This window comes from Lynx rufus, unplaced genomic scaffold (genome assembly GCF_022079265.1).
Source record: "Lynx rufus isolate CCGP_SWC_20201006 ecotype Redwood Valley unplaced genomic scaffold, mLynRuf1.p SCAF_19, whole genome shotgun sequence".
In the NCBI taxonomy this organism is placed as follows: Eukaryota; Metazoa; Chordata; class Mammalia; order Carnivora; family Felidae; genus Lynx; species Lynx rufus.
Window position 1 is genome coordinate 6,442,913 of NW_025814833.1, and position 18,740 is coordinate 6,461,652.

An 18,740-nucleotide genomic window follows, 5' to 3' on the forward strand; every position below is an offset into this window, starting at 1 on the left:
CCAGATGTATTGTCAAGGAGCAGTAATATTTCGAGAGGAATCTATTATTTTTCTGAGCACTGGGTCTCAACAGTAGGCTTAAAATATTCAGCAAACCATGTTGTGAACAGATGTGTTGTCATCCAGGCTTGTGTTGCTCCATTTATAGAGCACAGGCAGAGGAGATTTAGCATAATTCTTTTTTTCTTACTTTTGAGAGAGAGGGAGACAGAGGATCTGAAGCAGGCTCCACGCTGACAGCAGAGAGCCCAATGCAGGGCTCAAACCCACAAACCATGAGATCGTGACCTGAGCCAAAGTCGGACACTTAACTGACTGAGCCATGCAGACACCCCTAGCATAATTCTTACATGTCCTAGGGGTTTTGGCTTGGTAAATGAGCATTGGCTTCAACTTAAAGGCATTAGTTTCAACCATCCATAACCAGCTGCATTAGCACTTAATACGAGAGTCAACCTGTTCTTTGAAGCTAGGCATTGACATTTCCTCTCTAGCTATGAAAGTCCCAGATGGCATCTTCTTTCAGTAAAAGTCTGTTTCATCTGCATTGAAAATCTGTTGTTTAGTGTAGCCACTTTCATTAGCTGTCTTGGCTAGATCTTCTGGAGAACTTGCTGCAGCTTCCACGTTAGCACATGCTGCTTTACCTTGTACTTTAACGTTTTGTGGAGATGGTTTCTTTCTTTAAACCTCATGAACCAACCTCTGCTAGCTTCAAACTTTCATTCTGTGGCTTCCTCACCTCTCTCAGCTTTTATGGAATTGAAGAGAGTGAAGGCCTTGCTCCAGATTAGGCTTTGGCTTCAGGGAATGGGATGGCTGATTTGATCTTCTGTCCACACCGCTAAAGCTTTCTCTCCATATCCGCCAAAAGCTGTTTCGCTTTCTTATCATTCATGTGTTCACTGGAGTAGCACTTTTCATTTCCTTCAAGAACGTTTCCTTTGCATTCACAGCTCGGTTGTTTGCCTCAAGAGGCCCGGCTTTCAGCCTTTCGGCTTGGAACATACCTTCCTCACTAGGTTTAATCATTTCTAGCTTTTGATTTAACGTGAGAGATGTGTGACTCTCCCTTTCACTTAAATACTTAGAGGCCATTGTAGGGTTATTAATTGTGTCCACAGCCAGCCAGTAGAGCAGACAGAACACCTGTATTAAGTTCACTGTCTTATGCAGGTGCAGTTACAGAATTTTGTGGGTGTAGAAACAATTACAGTTTAACATCAAAGGTCACTGATCACCCAGGTGCCCCTGGATGGCCCAGTTGCTTAAGCACCTGACTCTTGATTTTGTCTCAGGTCATGATCTCATGGTTTGTGAGTTTCAGCCCTGCACTGGGCTCTACACTGACAGTGTGAAGCTTGCCTGGGATTCTCTCGCTCCCCCTCTCTCTGCCCCTCCGTCACTTGCCTGCTCGCTTGCTCTCTCAAAAATAAATAAACTTAAACCATTAAAAAAGAGAATAAGAACCTAATAATAATGTATGAATTAGAGTAAAGGAGGGAAGACACTGGAGACCTGAAGATCAGATAGGAAATTATTATAGTAGCTCAAGAAAATAATAGGGACTAAACTAGGAAAAGATAGGATAAGTGTCAGATCCATTGAAAAAGTTGAAGTGTCAGCGTGACAGGACTTGGGGACTGACTACATGTGGGGGCTGAGGAAGAGGGGTGCCATCGAAGATGGCTCCAAGGTTTGAAAATAGGCTGATTGGATAACAGTACTTTTTTTCTACTTTGTGTTTTAAAATTATTTTTAATTTACAAAATTTTAAAGCTATTACAGAAGATGACTGTATAGCCTTTACTCAGCTTCCCTGATGTTAACATCTTGCATAATCATGGTAAAATTATTAAAACTGAGAAACTGTCACTGCTGCTATGAACTGAACTATAGATTTTATTCGGATTTTACCAATTTTTTCACAAACGTCCTCTTACTGTTCCAGGATCCAATCCAGGATCCCACATTGTATTTAGTTGTCATGTCTTCTTAGTCTTTTCCATCCATGACAGTTCTTCATCCTGTCTTTCATTATCTTCACAGTTTGAGGACCGCTGGTAAGTTACTTTGTAAAATGTCCTTATTTAGATTCAGCTGATTTTTTTTTTCAGGCTTATATTTGGGCAGTTTGGGCAAAAACAGCGCAGAAGTGATGTTGTACCCTTCTTGTGCATTATATCAGGAGGTACATGATGATATGTCTTATTAACCAGGGTCACTTGGTTAAGATGACGTCTGCCAGATTTCTCCACTATGAAGTTCCCAGTTTTCCTTTGTAATTAACAAGTAGCTTGCATGCAAAAGTAATACTTGCATTACTAATCGGAGCAGCTATCAATGGTTCTTGCCTGTATCAGTGTTAGCTACAGTGTTTGCCTAATGTTGATTTCCTTTTTCCCTCATTCCTTCTGCCTTTGTCAGTTGGAATTCTGCAGTTCGAAGAGATGTCTTTTCTCTCCCATTCTTCAAGCAAGCAGTTATAGAGGAAAGAGGTTAGACATGTTACACCAGATTTAGGCATGTTACGTCTCGGGTACATGTAGATGGAAATAGAAAGCATTTGGTAGCTGCATAGAAACAAAAGTTGAGGTCAAGTATTGGAGGCAAGCACTATTATGCTTTTCCATTAAAATTTTAAAAAAGTTTTTTTTTAACGTTTATTTATTATTGAGAGACAGAGAGACACAGAGTGTGAGCAGGGGAGGGGTAGAGAGGGGGGGAGACACAGAATCCGAAGCAGGCTCCAGGCTCTGAGGCGTCAGCACAGAGCCCGACGTGGGGCTCGAACTCACAAACTGTGAGATCATGACCTGAGCCGAAGTCGGACACTTAACTGACTGAGCCATCCACGCTCCCCTCCATTAAAAATTTTTTAAAGGTTTATTTATTTTTGAGAGCGAGAAAGGGAGCTCATGTGGGGAAGGGGCAGAGAGAGAGGGAGACACAGAATTGGAAGCAGGCTCCAGGCTCTGAGCTCTCAGCACAGATCCCAACATGGAGCTCAAACCCACGATCCACGAGATCATGATCTGAGCCAAAGACAGCTCTTAACCAACTGAGTCACCCAGGTGCCCCATGCTTTTCCATTTTAGAATGTAGAACCCGGGTTTGGGGTGGAAACCCAAGGCATAGTGGGAAATAAAACTGGCAAGGTAGTGGGCGGCAATGTTGCTGAGGGACTTCATTGCCTTACAAACAACTTTGGACTTTGTTCAGTGGCTCATCAATGCCAATTTAAGATTTAGCAGGAGGGAAAGATTGAAGGGCACCTGGGTGGCTCCAGCGGTTAAGCATCTGACGTCAGCTCAGGTCATAATCTCACAGTGTGAGTTCAAGCCCCACATTGGGCTCTGCACTGATGGTGTGGAATCTGCCTGGGATTCTCTCTCTCACTCCCTCTCTCTCTGCCCCCACCTGATGTGTGCATGCATGCACTTTCTCTTTCTCAAAAATAAATAAACTTGAAAAAAAAAGGAGGGAAAGATTGATAATTAGATCCTAGTTCAAAATCTATGGCACTGTGTGTAGCAATTGAGAGCTATGTAATACTCCAAATTCAATAAAATCTAAGTACCTAATGGGTTCTACAAGCTATTGGGAAAAAAAGAGAGGTGTTACCTGTAGTTATTGAAGACAGCTTTGTGGAGGAAATAGAACTTGCCATGGGCTTGGATGGAATTTGCAGTGAGAGAAGAGAAAGGGCATCCAAGAAGGATGCTGCTATCAATAGCTCGTACTTATTTTTATTTCCTTACAGTGTGCCAGGCACTGAACTAAGCGCTTCAAGCATTCAGTCCTCACCTCTACCCTATGAGATAGCCCTGTCGTAATCCCCACTTGACAGATGAGGAAACTGAGCCTCGAGTAGTTAAGTCTTCTCTGCTTGTAGGCAGCTGGAGAAAGGAAGCCATATAATACATCAGACTGTTATTTGCACGCATGGAGATTTGCAAGCCTTAGGAAAAAAAAGTTAGAGGAATTGGAAATTCAATCTGAGCTGTTGCTGATGTAGCTCACAGTAGGGATGGAGTTTCTATTGAGATCAGAATAATTATAGCTATTGTGTATGGAGGGCTAGCTATGGACTAGGGATCGTGCCAAGAGTGTGGCTTGCTCGATTGCATTTGATCCTCTCCAAAACCTTGTGAGACATGGATACTATTTTGATCCCTAATTTAGCAATGGTAATCCCTCCAGTTTCTTGCCCAAGCCCATCATGCTGGTGAGTGGCAGAGCCAGCGTGTAGACCCAAGTTTGTTTTGACCCTAGAGCCCATAATCTGCACCAATTAGCAGTGCTACCTGTCCTGTTTCCATCCTCTCAATAGGGATGAATTTGCCAATGGGACCAGAAAACTTGGGTGTTTATGAGCCCTGGACAGCGCTTGGGTGCGGACAGTATGAAATATGCCTTTGTGACTCTCCTCATTCGATATCTCAGTGGTTGACCAACCCCATTCTTTTTTTAAGGTATAATTGAAACAGGTTACAATCTGGTCTTTGAAGTCTGGGAACTATTCTGGTTTTAAGATGACCTTATAACCTTATTAATCCACTTTATGTTGATTCGAAAGCCCAACTCTTTATAGGAACTTTATTTCCCCTTTGTCTAAATTCCTGAAGGAAGGGTCTCTTTTTGTAAGCTCCTTATAGTGACAAAAATCATCCTTTCTCAGAAAGAGGTAAGCAGAAGGAATTAATGGAAGGAAAGTGGGTGGGCATTTAGCCAAAGGCTTCCTGGAGAAAATGATGCTCAGTTTTGTATTTGAAGGGTAAATAGGGATTAGCCAGAAAAGAAAAGGTGAGAAGGCCTTTTTGGAGGAGTGAATCATGTTTGCGATGGAGATTGAAATTTTAAAAATAAAATGATGAAAATATTAGGAAAACAGTAGGTGACTCTTGTGTAATCCCAGCGTTGTAAGACTTTTAAACATCACATCAAAGACAGAAGCCATAAAGGAAATGACAAATACATCTGATTACATAAAGATAAAAAAGCTTCTGTACATCAAAATACTAACATTAAGCAAAGCTACAGCAGTGACGACCTGGGGGAAATATTTGCAATAAATATCAAATAATCTGTATAAAGTGTCATTAAAACATAAATAGCTCTTAAAACTCAGTGAGAAAAAGAACATACCAGTTGTAAAACAGGCAGAGGCCACAGATGGTCACGTCCGCAAAGAAGAAATACAGCTGTCCAAAAAACATATTAGAAAATAGTTGAATGTTTCTGGTCATTTGAGACATGCCATTTAAAGCAGTAAGTTGTACGTGTGTGTTATTGGAGAGGAAAATAATTTTCTTTCTACCCTTCTAGGTTCTTGGCTAAGACCCCCCACCCCCACCGTAATAAAAGACTGATTAACAGAAGAAAAACAAATGGAAGTTTCATAGCATGTATATGTCCCTCCCACATATATGGGAGAGACCCAAGAAAACTGAGTAACTCCCTGGAATGGCCCAAGCTATCACCTTAGATACCATCTCCAGCCTTAGAGACAGAAGAAAGATGTTGGGTGGTGGGGCTGGTGTAGGGCAGAAGGTCAATTATGGGAAGAGACTAGAAAGAGCATGGTGATCAAGGGTAAGGTCATTATGCAGGTTGAGTCTTCTCCACTGATAAGACTTTCTAGAGTCTGAATCATCCTCCTTTTCCTGGTACAGAGGGGGAGCCATTCTTAGAAGTGGAGATTTCCCTTATAAATGTACGTGTCTCCTACAGAAGGGTAACGTCTACTCACTTTCCTGAGCTTCTCCCATGTCTGCTGTTTTTTTTTTTTTTTTTTTTAAGTAACCAGCTAAAATCATCCTTATGCCAAAGAGACATATTTCAGGGTGGCCAATTCTGCTCCCCTTCCATGTTTTGCCTTTTAAACAGGTTGTAGCAGAAACACGTTCTCCTATGTTGCCAGTGGGAGTATAAATTCAAATAAATGTTCTCGAAGGCAGTTTAGAATTATAGGTTAAAAGCCTTAAACTGTATATTCCCTTTGAAGACCTAGAAATTCTATTTGTATAAATGCAGACTAAGTGAATAGTAAAGGATCTGAAATTTTAGACAAAACATGCACGTGCAGTAGGAAGAGAGTGGTTGAGTACATTGTTGCAGATCTACATAATTGAATCAAATGAAGCGCTTAGAAAATGAGGTTGTAGAAGCGTGTTTATCAACATGGAGCGAGTTCAGAGTACAGTTTGGCACAAAGTGTGAGGTTTCCAGGCTGGAAAGGTAGACAGGGTCTGGAGCGAAGAAAGCTTTGCCTGCCATGCTAAGCAGCTTGGGCTTTTTCTGTGAGTACTGGCAAGTCATTCAAAGATTTTATTTTTTAAATGTTTTTTTGGCAAAGTTTATTTTGAGAGAGAAAGAGACAGCGCAAGTGGGGGAGGGGCATGGAGAGAGCCAATCCCAAGCAGGCTCCCTGCTGTCAGCACAGGACCCAATGTGAGGCTCGAACTCCTGAAACTCCCAAGATCACGACCTGAGCCGAAACCAAGAGTCCAACGTGTAACCGACTGAGCCACCCAGGCGCCCCTGAAGGATTTTAAATGGCAGGTTAGAATGGTGTTTTAGGTAGATCTTTCTTCCAGCAGTGTGCCTGGAACGTGGGAGACCAGTGAAGAGATTACCTCAGTGGTCCAGGGAGCGAGGATGAGGGTACAAGAGTATGATCATTAGTGAATAGAGCCTAGGACAGACTTTGGGCAGTTGAAGGAATGGACCTTTCCTATGGTGGATAAAGGTTATAGTCGCTCAGGAATCCCCAAATAGCTGTGTACCATCATAGGATCGTGGGAGATAGAACCAGAATAAGAGCTAGAGGGTTGGGCCTGAGAAGATTGCGTGCCAGGCCACCACTACCCTGGTCCTCTCTCACTGTTTCTCTTTCATTTAGTTCCCCCCCTCCACCCTTCTTCACTGCTTTACATGGCTAGTCCCTCATTTAGGGTGGTCTTGGCAACTGGCCGGCCCCTCTTCCCAATTACATTGCCATTGTACTCACACTTCATCCTGTGAACAAAAATTAATCTTCCTTAGGTGTTAGGAAAGTGGGGGTTTATCAGACCTCATGCTGGGGTGAAGCAGTTGATGGACTGGACAATGATGCCAATGAACTTGGGGCTGATGTACCTGTGGGAACAGGAACAGGAAGGTAGGACAAGTGATGTCTGAGAGGTAGGTTGGTGGGGGGGAAGGTGGGAACCTGGAACCAGAGCAGCTCAGAGGTAGAGGGCAAACTGGGACATCCTAGATCGGATGATTTGCAAAGAGCAGAAATGACACATTTCCAGTGTTAAAGAACAAAAGTCAACAGAGTAAGTTTGAGGATCTAGTTGACTTTATTAAGAGATCCATGAATCAGGCAGCATCCCATCTAGCAAGGGAGGGGTGTTGTACAGAATGGTTGATTTTTACAGGAAGTGGGGTGAGGCATGGAAGTTATTAGCAAAGGAGAAAAAAAAAAGAAAGGATTGTTTCAGGCAAGGTCACCTTCTCATAGAGGGAAGGGCAGAAGGTCTTTATTAGGTGGATCAGGTCTTGTTCCTTTGCGGAATAGAGTACCTAGTTGGCGAGGACCAGAAAACTTCCAGATGATTGGCTTAATATTCTACTGGGGGAGCTGCAACTGCCCTTAATTCTTGGTTTGCTATCCTGGGGGTAAGTGACGCCACCTTGGGCCTGTGGCTTTCTTTTTATCACTGGGAGGGAGAGCCTTGGAGTAGTACAGGGAGCTTTCCTGGGAAATCTGAGAGGGTATGTTTTTTTTAATTTTTATCTTTAAAAATTTTTTTTAATTTATTGTTTAATTTACATCCAAGTTAGTTAGCATATGGTGCAGCAATGATTTCAGGAGTAGATTCCTGGATGCCCCTTACCCATTTAGCCCATCCTCTCTCCCACAACCCCTCCAGCAACCCTCTGCTTGTTCTCCGTATTTAAGAGCCTCTTCTGTTTTGTCCCCCTCCCTGTTTTTATATTATTTTTGCTTCCCTTCCCGTATGTACATCTTAAAGTCCTCATATGAGTGACATCATATGATATTTGTCTTTCTCTGACCAGTTTTGCTTACCATAATATGAGAGGGTATGGCTTTGAATGGAACCTGTGTATTTTTTTCCAGGAAAAGACTTCAGTTTTGGAAGGATCCAAGGAATAGGGGTCCCTGGGTGGCTCAGTCGGTTAAGTGTCCGACTCTTGGTCTCAGCTCAGGTCATGGTCTCACGATTCATGAGTTGGAGCCCTGCGTTGGGCTCTGTGCTGGCAGTGCGGAGCCTGCTTGGGATTCTCTGTGTCTCCTCCTCTCTCTGCCCCTCCCCTACTTGCTCTTTGTCTCTCTCTCTCTCTCTCTCAACAATAAATAAATAAACTTAAAAAACAAAGGATGCAAGGAGTATCAGAACCCAGCAGACCTGGTTCTGAATGAGAGGGGTTGGAGCTAAGGTGAACACATCTTTAGGGAATGCTGAACTCTGAAACCCATCTGTGTAAACATAATTTGATGCCTGGTTAGGTTGTGTTTGGAAATGTCTCACCTTGTAGTGACTACATCTTGTGAGCTGTGTGGTGCTATGGGTGTGGGGCCCCTGGGGTGACTCCGTGTGCCATTGGGTCAAGGGGCAGGTCCAGAGTCTAAAGAAGAACAGCCCACAGGGCGCCTGGGTGACTGAGTCCATTAAGCATCCAACTTTGGCTCAGGTCGTGGTCTCATGGGTCACGAGTTCGAGCCCCATATCGGGCTCTATGCTGACAGCTCAGAGCCTCGAGCCTGCTTCAGATTCTGTCTCTGTCTCTCTGCCACTCCCCTGCTCGCGCGCTCTCTCTCTCTCTCTCAAATATAAATCAGCATTTAAAAAAATTAAAAAAAACAAAAACAGAGAAGAGCAGCCCTTATGAAGTTGGGACCGTGTCAGGTGTGAGGTGGAAAGTGAGTGGAACTAAAGGTTAGGGAATCTGGGTTCTTGTTGGAACCCTTTCCCTCAGGTTTCTTCAGCTGCAAAATGGGATTTAATAACAAGGCCCTGCCCATCTCCCAGACAACAGGAAAGTAGAAATGCTTTTAGCACATCTCTGTTACCTATCCCTGCCCTTTTCTTCAGGTGCTGAACTGGGCAGATTTTAGCACAAGTACAAAAGTGCCAGGTTGGTGCTGGGGTACGCACACATGCATTCTCCTCTTCCTCCCGTCCTTGTTTGCTCTCCCGAGTGGCTTTTCTTCCCACTCTGTTTGCAACCGAAGGGATAGTTTAGCTTTCCATCTGCTGGCCTAAAACACGCTACCAAAATTCGGAGGCGGCTGGCAGGCTAGCAAGGAAGAGAGCGGGGATATTCAGGCCAAGGCTGGGGGGCCATCGGGCCTCTGAATTAAAATGTTATTTTCACATGGCTCCTTTGGTTAACGTTGCTTATGGATGTGGCTCCAGCAGGCTAGGGCAGAGAGGTTCAATGTTGTAAATCTTTGAAGTTGCTGAGGGAGGCCACGGGTTTACTGGAACTAGAATATGATGAATTTGGAGTCCTTTTTCAGACCTGCTCATTTGATAGGTCTACATGTGTCTGATTGAAAGATTGCCTCAAGCAGATACCCTGTGTCCCAGTGTTGGGAATAGACAGGCTGGATGAGAAAGGCCAAAGTGCTGGGTGGAATGACTTGGCCACGTGAAAGTAACTGTTGGGAACCTCACTTAGGGTCAAAGCTAGATTGATGAGCTGCCTCAAATGAAATTAGACCTGTCATTGGGTTGCTGCGACTGGAGCCTTCGCTCCCTTTAGTAGGCTTCTGGGCTTTTGGCACAGGGCTGTCATGAATCCGAACCAGCCAAATGGAACAGTTATAGGGAATCTGCCCCAGTAATCTGCTCATCTGTTCTTGGCTATAGGAAAAGTAAGAGTTAACTGTGGGGCCCAGTATTGTTTTTGCTTCTCTGTTAAGCACGTTAGCATGAAGTATCTTGGCTATTCCAGAAACTCAGGAAGGCTGCTGTCATGGCTCCTAGGGGACTCCAGAAGTATTGAGGGCCTTTTCAAGGTGGTTGGGGGCTCCTGTCTGCTCTGTGTATACTATATACTGTGAGTGTGGTTTTTGATGGGCCTGATGCTGGGTAACTATGTGCAAACCTCCAACTTGGTCCCTTGCTTAAGGTGACTAGCTTTGCTTCAAGGGTCAGTGGTAGAGAATACCAGCTTTGACTCTTTCTTGGACTGCTACTGAGGGGTGGAAGGGGAGTAGGGATATATTAATGTTTGGATGATTGAAATAACAAATTGACAGTCCTTATCCCAAACCATTCAGGTCAGATGTATTTCAGAAGTCAGAAACTTCTGGATTTCAGAAAGGAAATACAGGGGTGCCTGGATGACTCAGTCCATACAGCATGCGACTCTTGATCTTGGGGTCATGAGTTCAAGACCCACATTGGGCATAGAGCTTACTTGAAAAAAATCAGAAAAGCAACATGGTGAGTGTGGAGTATTTTACATCTACCCTCAGTGGAGTCTATGGTAGCACACCATAATCAGAAGATACTATTTTTATGGAAGCCATATGAATACTCAGCATAAATGGTATAAAGAAACTTTATAAATAGTCTCAGATCCGTTCAAGTCCTACTTGCTACCAAATTAGCTTTGAAAAGAATCCAACTTTTGATTTTTAGAGCCTTTTGGATTTGGTGATTGCCGATGAAGGTTATGGACCTGTAATTGTCATTGGTTTTGTACTTTTAATCAAATTGATCCACAGGGGGAAAGGCTCGTTCTCGGTGGATATTTCCTTGGCTGGGTTCTCTGCTCAGGTATTTTGTGGGTGATGGATTCCTGGCCACATTCTTTGTAAGACCCTTCCTCTTTTCTGTTCTTCTTTTCTCTTCCTCCTCTTAGGGATTCAAGCAGGTATCTTTCTTTGTGACTTTGCTTATAGTACCCTTTACTTCTAAATGTAGATTTTGAGAGAACCAAAGAGCCAAATGCTAATGTATATACACGTAAGCCAAACAAGTGCATAATGCAGATAAGCTTTCTAAATAAATGCTTACAACAAGATAGGAACACAGATCAATTACTTTGCAAACCACACCAATAAATCACTGTAGAGGAAGGAACTCCACCAACATGTGTTTTGTTCTTTCATTAATCCTTAGTCCTGCTGAATGTCATCTTATCTGGTTTCCATGAGTGGTTGGATCTCCCTGGGCATTTGTTAAACATGCAGATTCCTGGAGTCCCAGACTTTTGGAGTCAGCATTCCTAATGGGGCAGCTAGAAATCTGCATATTTAACAAGAGCTCTGCAGGGGTTTCTTTGTCCCTCTTGAGAATCATTGCTTTGATGAAGGTCAAACTGTCACATGTTTTTCTATAACCCCAGCCTAGGTCAAACCAAGCAGCATGGGACTGATTTGTCTCTTAGAAGGACAAGGTTCTTTTTAAAAAAATTTTTTTAATGTTTATTTATTATTGAGAGAGAGAGACAAAGCATGAGTAGGGGAGGGATGGCAGAGAGAGAGAGAGGAGACACAGAATCCAAAACAAGCTCTGGGGTCTGAGCTGTCAGCACAGAGCCCGATGCAGGACTCAAACTCATGAACAATGAGATCTTGACTTGAACCAAAGTTGGAAGCTTAACTAACTGAGCCACCCAGGTGCCCTGGACGAGGTTCTTTTTCATTTGGTTTGCCCCGGGAGAGGAATAGAAGTATAGAACTACCTGGTCATGGTTAGAAATAAGCCAGTCAAATGTGGGGAAGGAAAAATAATTTTCCCTCTACCCTTCTAGGTTCTTGGCTGCTACCACCCCCCCCCCCCCACCTGCCTCCGCCACATAATAAAAGATCAGTTAGCAGGAGAAAAACAAATGGAAGTTTAATAGCATGTATACCCTCCTGTATACATGGGAGAGATGCAAGAAAACTGAGTAACCCCCTGGAATGGCCCAAGCCATCACCTTAGATACCATCTCCAGCCTTAGAGACAGAAGAAAGATGTTGGGTGGTGGGGCTGGTGTAGGGCAGAAGATCAATTATGGGAAGAGACTAGAAAGAGCATGGTGATCAAGGGTAAGGTCATTATGCAGGTTGAGGTTAGAGTCTTCTCCATTGATAAGACTTTCTAGAGTCTGAATCATCCTCCTTTTCCTGGTACAGAGGGGGAGCCATTCTTAGAAGTGGAGATTTCCCTTATAAATGTACGTGTCTCCTACAGAAGGGTAAACTTCTCACTTTTCAGAGCTTTTCCTATGTCTACTGTTTCTTAAAAAATAACCAACTTAAAATCACCCTTATGCCAAAGAGACATATTTCAGGGTGGCAAAATTTGCTCCCCTTCAAAATCAAAGGGAGGTTTGGAGCCTGGGGGTGGCCATATTGGTGGAGTTGCCAGATAGGATACAGGAGGCACAGTTAGATTTGAATTTTTCAGGTAAACAATGAATAATGTGTTTATATAAGTATATCCTAAATATTGCATGGAACATACTTACACAAAAACATTATTCATTGTTTATCTGAAATTCAAATTTAACTTGGCCTCCTGTATTTTTTATTTGCTAAATCTGGCAGTGCTGGGTATTGATTACTCTACCTTCCCCCGTGGGAGGCAAACCAGATGGCATTTGCGTATTTTGTCCCATTCATAGGATATATTTTTGTTTGCCCTGGGTTAAAAGCTTCTCAGACTGGCTGCTGGATCATATTGACACTGAAGACTTGAAAAATTGAGTCCTGCTCTAGAGGTCAAGAGGAAGTGTTCTAGAGGCTAAAAGTGTCTAAAAAAGGCTTTTCCTACCTTGTCCCTAAACATTCCCTCAGTATCTGTCTCCCTTTTCTGCCAGTCTCACGCACGCGCGCGCGCGCGCGCGCACACACACACACACACACACACACACACACACAGACGTATCCACATACCTAGATGCCTGTACAAACAGAAGTACGTGTGGAAGACCACCTGCTTGCCTCTCTAAGTTTTCATATTGCATTTTTTTGTGTTAGAGTTTGGTTATTTATTGGTACTGTTATTACCGTTACTACTATTATTAATGAACTAACATTTTCTAACTGTGTACAGTATTCCTCATGATAACCATTCCTAATTCTTTTTTACTTGCAGATCTTTCTCTTGGCCTGCCCTCCGTGTCCTGGAGCTATCGTCGTGTTCAAGTAAGGGACAATTGTTTTTTGCTCTGTTGCCATTGCAATTCCGAACATTGTGTTTCATGACAAAGCACATGAACACATCTGTGGGAACATCTTGGGCCTGCACCACTTTGTCTGGGGGCTTCCCAAGGGACAAAAGTCTACAAGGCTTTTGTAGAGTGAAACACGGAGATCTGATATGGAGAGACTTGGCTTTTGTCAAGCCCTGACAAGTCCTTTTTAGCGAGTGTTTTGTGGTGGTGGTTTATGGCCAAGGCCTGCTCCCTTGGAAGATTGCTGGCTTCCTACAGTTTCTCTTGAGAGCATGCTGGGGGCCAGACAGCTTCCCTCCTCTCAAGAATCATCGCACTGTGGTCCAGCTGCTCCACTGAGGATATGGTCCTTCACTTGGAAGGCCTTTGTTCGTATGTTTCTGTGTTTTTTTTTTCTTAAAAGTTTAAATTAAAGTGAGGAGAGAAAAATAGCACCTTATTGCAAGTTCTGACTTTCTTAAAAATAGCAAGCATCAAATCCGTTAAAGTGTATTGTAGGCAAATCATGTTTATCTGAAGGCAAATTGGCTTCAGTGAAATTGTCAAGAGTCCCGGAACCCTCCTTTTAACCATGAGTTGTGACCATCTCACTTCTCAAGTGGAGTTGCTAATGAGAAGCTAAATCGACCGAATTAATTTCATCTCTTTCCCCCTTCCCTGGCCCCCATTTTGGAGCTGTTCCTGAGCAGTGAAATGGCCACAGGCTAGAGGGAAGAGACAGGAAGTAAGGGGCCCAGCAGATCCTTGGGTAATTGAGAGTGGTGTGAATGGCTTTCTGATTTACTTAAGTCGTTAATGTGTTAGATAGGGGGAAATATACCCCATTTGCTGCTTCAAACAGCTCCTTGGAATAGCCACTTAGTCTCTTGCCTTAGGTGAGTAGCTTTCTGCTGGATGAGGGCAAATGGATCCTGATTTCTTGTACCCTAAATGGAAGGCTATTTAGCCCTGTTTCCCTCCCTTGATTTCCCAAAATGAGCTCAATTTTTCAGTGTAATGTTTTGAAAGTAACATTTATTGGTTTTATTTCATTATTATTAAAGTAACTTCTCATTATAGAAAATACAGAGACACATAAAGGAGAAAATAAGCATCACCGTTAATCTACCACCAAGAAATAATTTCAGTTACCGCTTTTTTTTAAATAAGCAGAGATCATACTTAAGATTCTTACTATATCTATTCTAAATTTAATTCAATTTCTATATACATGTATACATATGAAAATACATAAACATGATTGCTAGATATCTTTTTTTTTATAATGGTTATTTTTTTTATTTTTCTTTATTTTGTTTGGCTCCTACCTCTACCTTTCCACACCTGCATATTACCAAACCAGTATGTAGCCTTCTGGTTTTTTTTTTCTTTGCTCATAGGTATGTACACACACATGCATGCATGTGCACACTGACACACAGGGGTTTTGGAATGTTTTGTTGTTGTTGTTCATTGATTGTTTTACAAACATAGAATCTTATATATACTGTAATACATCTTGCTTTTTCACTCAGCGATATCTCATGGGAATCTATCAAAGTTTACTGGTATACCATATTCTTTCACAAAACTGCCAAATATTTCATGGATACACAACTTATGTAGCCATTCTTCTTTTTTTTAAAGATTTTTATTTTTAAATAATCTTTACACCCTCCGTGGGGCTTGAACCTACAATCCGGAAATCAAGAATTGCATGCTCTACCAACTGAGCCAGCCAGGCACCCGTAGCCATTCTTCTATTAATGAATGTTTACATGTGTTCTTTCCAGAACGCTGCCACTATGATCAATGCTGAAATCAACATCATTGTACATATGCCCTTATATACTGGTGCTTTTAATTTATACACACACACAAACACGAATGTTTACATATAAATATATATTTATGTTAATAGATTTTTCCATTTTGATATACAAAAACCGGCTGTTATAATTCACTTTTCCCTTTTATATGTAATACATGAGATGATTACTTTCTTCATATCCATTCCAGCATAAGGTGTTATGACTCTTATAATTTTGACAACTTAATGGATGTATTTCCTTGGCTACTAATGAATTTCAGTATTATCTCATATTTTTTTATCCAATTAAATTAGCTCTTTGAATTGTCTGTTCATACTATCTGCCCATTTCTTGTGGGTTGTTTAGAGTTTTCTTCATTTGTAAGACTTCTTTGTATATTTTGGATATTGGCCCTTTGCCTATCAGCATCATTATAGATATCTTTCCCTGATCTGTATGTACTGACTTGGCTGATAGTATGTTTTTCTGTGTGATTTTTTACATTTTTTCACATTCAAATATTATTATAGCTTCTGGGTTCCCAGTCTTGGTTAAGATGATTTTCTTAAAGATGGCTAGTTAGTTGTACTAGCATGATATATTACATAATTCCTGTTTTTCTCTGTGAACTGAACTACCATTTTTGTTACCTATTAAACTTCTCATATATAAGGATTCATTCATGGATCCTTTATTCTGTTTCATATATCTGTCTACTCAAACATGTTGATTTGATTACTTAAATGATTTTGTTGATTTGTTAGCATAAAAATATTTTTCTTGGCTATTCATTGGCATTTTTTTCTTATATGTAAATTTTTTTTTTTCAAATTTTTTTTTTTTTCAACGTTTATTTATTTTTGGGACAGAGAGAGACAGAGCATGAACGGGGGAGGGGCAGAGAGAGAGGGAGACACAGAATCGGAAACAGGCTCCAGGCTCTGAGCCATCAGCCAGAGCCCCACGTGGGGCTCGAACTCGCGGACCGCGAGATCGTGACCTGGCTGAAGTCGGACGCTTAACCGACTGCGCCACCCAGGCGCCCCTCTTATATGTAAATTTTAAGGTCACTTTTATTCAACCCTCCCCATCAGCCCTATTTAGATTCTAATTAGAATTGCATTAAATGTATATTTCAGTTTTGTGAGAACTGATGTTTGAAAATTATGTAGGTCTTTTCATCGAAGAAATGGTATTTCTTTCCATCTGTTCAGATCTCATTTTGTGCCTTTCTTCATACATTTATTCCTAAAAATTAATAGCTTTTCTGTCCCTGATGAGTTGAAGAATGTTCTCCTTTCCATTCCTAACTGCTTCTTGCTAGAAGAAGGTTGTTGATTTTAGCAGTAGTTCTCAGGTCCAGCCATCCTTCCAGATCCTCTTGTTAGTTTTGGTAAAATTAATTTTCATTTTATGCTGTCTCTCCAGTGGTTATACCAGCTATTTTCTTCGGTTATTGCTTTTGCTTGAAACTCAGAGTTAAGTAAAAATGGTGCTGGTGGGCCGCTGTGTATAAAACTGATCTTTTTTTAAAAAAATTTTTTAATGTTTACTCTTGAGAGAGAGAGAGAGAGAGAGAGAGAGAGACAGAGTGTGAGCAGGGTAGAGGCAGAAAGAGAGGGAGACACAGAGTCTGAGGCAGGCTCCAGGCTCTGAGCTGTCAGCACAGAGCCCTATGTAGGGCTCGAACGAACCGCGGGATCATGACCTGAGCCAAAGTCAGACGCTTAACCGACTGAGCCACCCGGGCGTCCCTGTAAAACTGATCTTAAATGGAGTTGTTCTCTGTTTCTCCCTGTTTGCTGTTGGTGTATGTTAAATAGTCTATTGCATGTAAATGATGCATTAACTTAGAGATTTTCCAAGAAAACAGTTCCTGCGGTTTATCAAATGCTTTTTTCTTATAATTTTTAAAATTATTTTTATAATTTTTTAATATTTATTTTTGAGAGAGAGAGACAGAGAGAGAGCACGAGCTGGGGAGGGGCAGAGAGAGGGAGACACAGAATCCGAAGCAGGCTCCAGGCTCCCTGCTGTCAGCACAGAGCTGGATGCGGGGCTCGAACACACGAACTGTGAGATCGTGACCTGAGCTGAAGTCTGGTGCTTAACTGATTGAGCCACACAGGCGCCCCTCTTATAATTTTTTTAAACGTTTATTTATTTTTGAGAGAGAGAGAGAGAGAGTGCACGCGTCTGTGCATGCATGTGTGCAAGTGGGGAAGGGGCAGTGAGAAAGAGAGGGATACGGAGGATCCAAAGTGGGCTCTGTGCTGACAGTGCAACTCACAAATCACGCAAGATCATGACCTGAGCTGAAGTCAGATGCTCAACCGACTGAGCCACCCAGGTGCCCCTCAAATGCTTTTGTATGTCTGTTGAGTATTTTTTTTTTCCATTTAACTTTTTGATACAGTGACCTATGTTCATAAATTTTCTGGTTTTGAACTACTCTTACATGCTGAAGTAAGTCCTGCTGCTCGTGTTATATTATTTTGATACATTGCTGGATTCCATTTGTCAATCCTTTATTTATTATTTTTATTTTATTATTTATTTTTGAGGCAGAAAGCATGAGCGAGGGAGGGACAGAGAGAGAGGGAGACACAGAGTCCAAAGCAGGCTCCAGGCTTTGAGCTGCACAGAGCCCCACGCGGGGCCAAAACTCATGGACTGTGAGATCATGACCTGAGCTGAAGTCTGATGCTTAACCAACTGAGTTACCCAGGCACTCCTATCAATCGTATATTTAGAACCCTTGTCTCAGTATTCATAAGTGAGATGGGAGTCATTTTTGGGGATTTTTTTCATCAGGAGTAAGGATTAAAATTGAATTGCAGCATACTTCTTCTCTTTGTCTGGCCTGGAACAATTTAATTACCCTTAGAAATTATGTGTTCTTAATTTTTTTTTATTTTTTAACATGCTTTTTCTTTTCTTTTTTTCTTTATTTTGTTGTTGGTTTAGAAGTTTTTTTTTTTTTTTTTTTTTCTAAGGTCAGGTAAAACTCAGCTGTGAAGCCCATCTGGTCCTACTGCCTTTTTCTGTTGGTACACCCTTAACCACCTTTCCAGTGTCTTCTATGGTAATTCACCTACTCAGATCTTTTGGGTCAGTTTTGGTCATTTGTATTTTACTGGAAAGTTGCTCATTTCTTCTGAGTTTTCGGATTTGTTTCCATGAATTTAGTGGAGCATGTAGTATCCTCTTATTTTTGATCATTTAAAAAACTATCTCCTCATCTGTAGTCCTGTCTTCTTTTTTGGGTTTAGTCTTGTCTGTTTTTGTTTTCATTATTATAGTTTAGGTTAGTAAGTACTTTATTTTGTGGTTGAGTTATAGAATCTGGTTTTAGATATAGTTTATACACACACACACTCACAGTAAAAAGATATGTATTTATTCCTTGAGTTTCTACCTTCTTTATTTTTATTATTTTTTTAATGTTTATTTATTTTTGAGAGAGACAGAGACAGAATGTGAGTGGGTTAAGGGCAGAGAGAGAGGGAGACACAGAATCCGAAGCAGGCTCCAGGCTCCGAGCTGTCAGCATAGAGCCCGACATGGGGCTCGAACCCATGAGCTGTGAGGTTGTGACCTGAGCCGAAGTCAGTCGCTCAACCGACTGAGCCACCCAGGCGCCCCGAGTTTCTACCTTCTTTAAATATTGTTTTCTATTCTGCTTTGTTTACTTAATATTACATTTCCCCCATTTTGTTAAACTCATCATCCATATATTTTAAAATTAAAGTTTTATGC

The 18,740-nt window shown here is 41.7% G+C and overlaps 1 protein-coding gene across 5 annotated transcripts in view; it reads left to right on the top strand.

Annotated features, from left to right (window-relative positions):
• The window catches only part of TMEM164 (transmembrane protein 164), a 167,299-nt gene that overhangs the window by 56,522 nt on the left and 92,037 nt on the right, over positions 1-18,740 (top strand). For all 5 annotated transcript variants that reach the window (XM_047081842.1, XM_047081846.1, XM_047081841.1 and 2 more), the window contains one exon: positions 13,113-13,162. In XM_047081842.1, coding sequence (XP_046937798.1) covers positions 13,113-13,162 — 50 coding nt within the window. The remainder of the gene's footprint in view (positions 1-13,112; positions 13,163-18,740) is intronic.